Here is a 5,622-nt window from a genome sequence, read left to right on the forward strand (position 1 = left end):
AAAAAAAAAAAAAGAAGAAAAGAGGAAAGAAAGCAGGGGAAGACACTGGGAAAAAGAGCCAAAAAAAAAAAAAAAAAGCAAAGTTGCTTTCTTGAGTTCTTATATAGCAATGGGAATTGAATTTGGGAACATGCAGTCTTTGTGGCCGAGTTCCAGCACACTGTGCTTCCTAACCTGACATGAGAAAAATGAAACGCAGCACTTTATTAACCATGACAGAGAATCTATGTGCCAACCTTTCCTTGAACATACTTCCACACTGACACACACACATGCTAGTGCCAAACAGCACTAAAAAGCACAAGGAATCAGACGTGAAACGGCTCTGTGTGAAGAAATTTGACAAAACTGTTGTCTTACAGTCCAACTTGACATGGTCTGATTCTGTCTTTTCCATTCCTTGATAATTAATGCTGCCAATAGTGACTGAAACAATATTAAATAACATCTCTCATCATATTATATACAATGAAGTACTGTACAACTTTTGGCCTACATAAAATGTTGCTCCATTAATGACTTAAATTATGCATTTATTTAATTGGACAGGCAAAGGTTGACTGTCTTCTATTTGTTTAGTTATTTGATCTCGATTTATCATATTCTTAAATCATATTCATACATTTTTTTTATTTTTTTTTTAAATATGAATCACATATTGTTTTGCATTCATCAAGTGCTTAAATATTTATCAGACTGATTTAGGCCTTGATTTTTATTGTTTAGCATCATAAAATTTATTAAACAAAAATCAAACAGAGAAATTAGGATGATAGATAGATGGATAGATAGATAGATAGATAGATAGATAGATAGATAGATATGAGCATGAAACATTGCTATAAGCCATAACCTGGTGGGGAAAGGTAAATGCTAACTGAAAAAGAGAGCATGGACTCACTTGAAGAAATCCTCTTTGCAGTAGACATTCCCCGCGCGAGAAAAACACTTGTCTGCCAGGAGCGCGTGACAGTCGGCGCACTTGAGACATTTTGAGTGCCAATGTCGATCCAGCACCTTCAGAATAAACTTATCCAGGATGTGTTGACTGCAGCCTGCGCACTGAGGGATCTCTGGAGAAACACACGGTCAGAAAGCGATTAGGGTGAAATGTGCTTACAGAAATAGGCTACAGAACTTGATTTTAACAATATTTATAAGTAAATAAGGTAAGGCTTACTGATAATTCTAATAGGTTTCCTAATTTTAAGTCTATAACAAATATGGGTACATTATATAATGCTGGAGAGCCTTATATTGCACATTCAAATGAATAGAAATGTCGTGAATTTACGGTTCAAGCTTCATATATAGGCCTATTCATACACTCTGTAATAATCTAGGGTATAGACGCAGTAACGATCATACTACAGAAAGTTCTTAAGTAAAGTGACATGAAAAAATATAATTGCAAGTTGCTTGACTCGAACTTTTTTTAGCATGTTGCTTAGCCTACTCCGCTCGAGTGCATTATTTAGAAACGTACAACCTTTTTGTTGCATAACAAAAAAATTAAATAAATAAAACCCTGTAAGTGATGGGGAAAATACTGACGAAACCTGTATTTTCTAGAACATATAAACCTGTAAAACCTGTAAAAAGTCATTAACATTTAATATTTGTAAAAATTAAAGGACATATCAATAAAAACTCGACAAAGAATCATGACGACAGCACTGAAAAAGACAACAATAAATACAAATAAAAGTATACTACTAATAATATCATGCTAATGGAATTATTATAACAAGTAATACTTGTAAAGAAATTTGTTAAACAAATGCTATTTAATTGGATAAAATGTAAATGATAATTATTTGTGTGTATGTGATTAAAGTACGTTAGCGATTATTGTGACAGCAAATTTGGAGTACCTTCCACGAGACAACCTATGGGACCGGTAAAGGCTGGGCAGGTGAGGAAAGATGTCCATTTGTTGGTAAATAATCAATATCTCATAAGAAAACAGGCGAGGACATGAGGACATTGAGATTGAAATTATATAACTGGTCCATCGATTCTTTAAAAGAGACAGTCTGTCACTTCAATTACTGTTGCTCAAGAACAAGTGCTCGAACAAAACAAGCACAAAAACCGAAATCTACAAACAAGCATGGATTAAAGTAAAGATAAATGCAATTGATCTTATTCGGTAAAATGGAAGAAATCCGTTTAAGCGTTCAGACAATAACAGCAATATTCGGTATAATTTCTTCAAATCACAATATCATGACATTTAATATCGATATTCGACCTCTGATCCTCTATTCTTTCTGCCGTCAAGTTATCACACGTACTGTTTTAATGGATTCAACATAGGCTAGATATTCTAATATGACACACGAGGATATTATTTTCGTCAAAGAAAGAATTTAGATTTCAGCAGGTGCTTAAATGCGTAATCACATGAATAGTGTTTATGCGTCATGTCAACGTACGGCAAATGTCTCAAAGTTCATCAAAATAGACCTCTACAGCAACCATAGCCATATTAATAATAATTAAAAAATAATAATAAACTAGTAACACAATGACAGAACAATGTTACCCACACAAATACTATCAACAGTATAATAATGCGGTAAACAATAACTAAATAACATACATTTTAAAATAAAATACATAAACACGTAAAATAAGTGTAAATAACATATCAAACATTACAAAAACATTAGTCTACTTTTTAAATAGAACGCAAACAAACATGTTTCTGTGAAGGCCCCTTACCCATAATTTTTTTTACATTTTACCTAATACATATTTTACCATAAAAGTGAATGTGTTGCCTTGTTAAATATATAGACTATATATATATATATATATATATATATATGGTATTTTAAAATATATTTACCGTTTCTGGTAAGTTAATTTAATGTACGTAAGGTACGTACGGTAAGGTAATTAGCATTTTGTACCTTAGCATTTTACGTTCTTCTTCCGTTAAAATGCCCGTGTTCATAATGCTGTGTGACTGTTTCTTACAGGCTCGTGTGGTGCTGAAGGAACAGCGCCCAGCACAGCTTCACTCACTCAACCGCCTTCAGCTTTTAACGCTTATTTACTCTAAAGGATGTATTTGATTAGCCAGTCAATTAAGAGATGGCTACCATGGCAGGCCTTCCTGGTATATCTGAAATATACCAATTAACTCTCGTTTCGTCCGATACTGGTTTTAAATCTTTGTTTTAGCCTATCATTCAACGCATTCTCATTTAGATCTCGTTGTCGTGCAGGCTTCTATTTTCGAATGTTTTCTTCTTTCATAATTACCCATATGTTGTTTTAAAAGCACCTTATTCGTTTGAATAATAATATTTAGATCCATACTGCAAGAACAGATTATTCTTAAAAACAATCCTCACTTAATCCATCATTTATACGCCAAGGGGGGTTGAGTAGCAATATCTTTTAATCTACTATCATTTAATGAAATTAAGCATTCGCCACTGACAGACCTATATATTACCTGCTTAACCTTTTGGCCATTCTTCAAAAAAATGAAAATAAATAAAGTGGTTCATTTTCTTTCAAATTATTTTCCAGCGTTTTATTCAGTCAAATGCCCTTTGTTATTTTATTACGCACGGATCTAGTGACTAAAAATATGTTTTCTCTTCTTTACAACAGATAATTGCAAGAGGTAAAAACAGGTCCGATCTGAACAAGATGAAGTTCATCTGTACATTTCTGAAGCTCGCCTGTGAATAATTAGGTCAGGAATTTATCCAATTCAAACTCCATCTTGATTGTGAGATCAGATATAGGCCTAACACAGATTAATTTGCGACTGATAAGGACCAGATGCGAAGATAATAGGCAATGCCATTTATTTTAATATTAAATGTTCATGTACTGTATCTAGATGGTCTTATAATCTCTATTTCACTGAGACAAATAATATGCACTCTGCTCCATTTAACCACTGCGTTATATTAAAATCGGATGAAATTTTTTTTTTCTTTGTTTAGTTTCTAGGACCTTTTAGACATGCTGTTCCCTAACCACAACACACACAACTTAATAAAAGAAGTGCAATGCAACATAGCCAGTTGTGCGATCTAACATTAGTCTTACTAACAAACAGTCAGGCTGGGTTTATTTTTTTATTTTATTTTGTGATATTATAAAGCACTGCACTTACACCAGACACATTTTTACGATGCTATGGCATGAAATGTGTTCCAGAGCTCAGTTACGACCAGATTCACGAAGAAAAAAAAGAACATTAATCGGTTCTTACAAAATTACATTTTGGATCTAATGCACGAGATTAAACCAGAATTTGACGATATCTACAGTTAAAGCTATTTACATAAAGAATAAAGCTCTATGCGTCTGATCAAATTTGACCACCCAGATAGTAACTCACATTTAATTCCCCAGTGGAGTTTAATTAAAAGCTATATGTTATTCAACAGTGGTGGCCTGCAGACGCCCGGAGGAGGCCTGCCAATTTTCTGATGAACTAATCAATAAGCAGAAGAAAAAGCCCTTACGTTGCAGTGGCACTCCGAGGATGTCCGGCAGACCCTTCACCGCGCTCTCGCCGGGCAACACAGCCGCACTTTGCATCATTTTCATCCAGTCCGATAAAACGCGCACATGCACCCGCTCGCGGAGGTCTGAGAATCTCAGATGTGCGTAAAATAATTTCTCTCCCCGGATAGTGTCCTTTTACAGTCCTCGCGCCTGTGGTTATCCTCGTGAAATAGTCGAGCGCCCGTGCGTTCTTACGCTGTGTCACACAAACCGCTTGATTCATTCACACTGCAGGGGCGGCCCGAACGTCACTCCCCTGGGGGGCCAATGGGAGGCGTGGACGGGAGCGAGAGGGGCGGGAACTTGTGCGCTTTGCGCTCTCAGGTAAGTAGAAAAAGCGATAAGGAAGTGATGACGATAAATACAGTGCCACTACTGAAACCTCAGGATCTGAAGTGACCTGGCAAGGGTCAGTCCAGCAATAACGTAAATATTAGGCCTACGTGAATATTTAACACGTAGTTTTAATTCAGTGTTGCTTTAGTGGATACTTACGCAAACACCTCGAATACGTAGGCCTACATTGGGATGTACTGGGATATGTAGCATATGTAGACATAGCCTAGCTAGACTGTAAAAATATTAATAATTAAAAAAAAGTAGTAAAATATTAGTAAACCTTGTTAACTGATTGCCTTCTAAGTTACCTGACCATATAGGCCTACTGTAAAATTAAAAATAATAATAAAATGTTAATTTTAAAAGACAATATTTTTACTATAAGAAATTGTAAAGAAAATTAAAAAGGAAAAGAGTATGAGTTAGTTATAAATTATCCTCCACGTTCTGAGAAAATTTCAACAAGGCAACACGTAGGCTAGGCTACTGTAAGATAACATAAACAAAAATTAGCCTATAGCGAATTCCATCCGTGAACTAGTTTAATTTTTTTTAAAGTAGCCTAGTTTCTTTTTAATCTATTTTTAAATCTAATAACCCTCTTTTCCTTACGTTACACAAAATAGCTCTCTTAATTTTGCCCTGTTGACCTGAACAGTTCACAGAACAAACACGCTCAACAGTGCCTGGAATACGTTTGCTAAAAATACAAACTCAAGTAAGCCTTTACTTTGTTTACCA

The 5,622-nt window shown here is 35.0% G+C and overlaps 1 protein-coding gene across 1 annotated transcript in view; it reads right to left on the reverse strand.

The window, feature by feature from the left end:
* The window catches only part of LOC107699337 (LIM/homeobox protein Lhx4-like), a 10,904-nt gene extending 6,180 nt beyond the window's left edge, over positions 1-4,724 (reverse strand). The window contains exons 1-2 of the mRNA XM_016500567.1: positions 4,500-4,724; positions 902-1,073 (exon numbers count right to left, since the gene is read on the reverse strand). Coding sequence (XP_016356053.1) covers positions 902-1,073; positions 4,500-4,584 — 257 coding nt within the window. The 5' untranslated portion in view covers positions 4,585-4,724. The remainder of the gene's footprint in view (positions 1-901; positions 1,074-4,499) is intronic.
* Between the last annotated feature and the right edge of the window lie 898 nt (positions 4,725-5,622).

This window comes from Sinocyclocheilus anshuiensis, unplaced genomic scaffold (assembly GCF_001515605.1).
Source record: "Sinocyclocheilus anshuiensis isolate Anshui unplaced genomic scaffold, SAMN03320099.WGS_v1.1 scaffold477, whole genome shotgun sequence".
NCBI classification, from domain to species: domain Eukaryota; kingdom Metazoa; phylum Chordata; class Actinopteri; order Cypriniformes; family Cyprinidae; genus Sinocyclocheilus; species Sinocyclocheilus anshuiensis.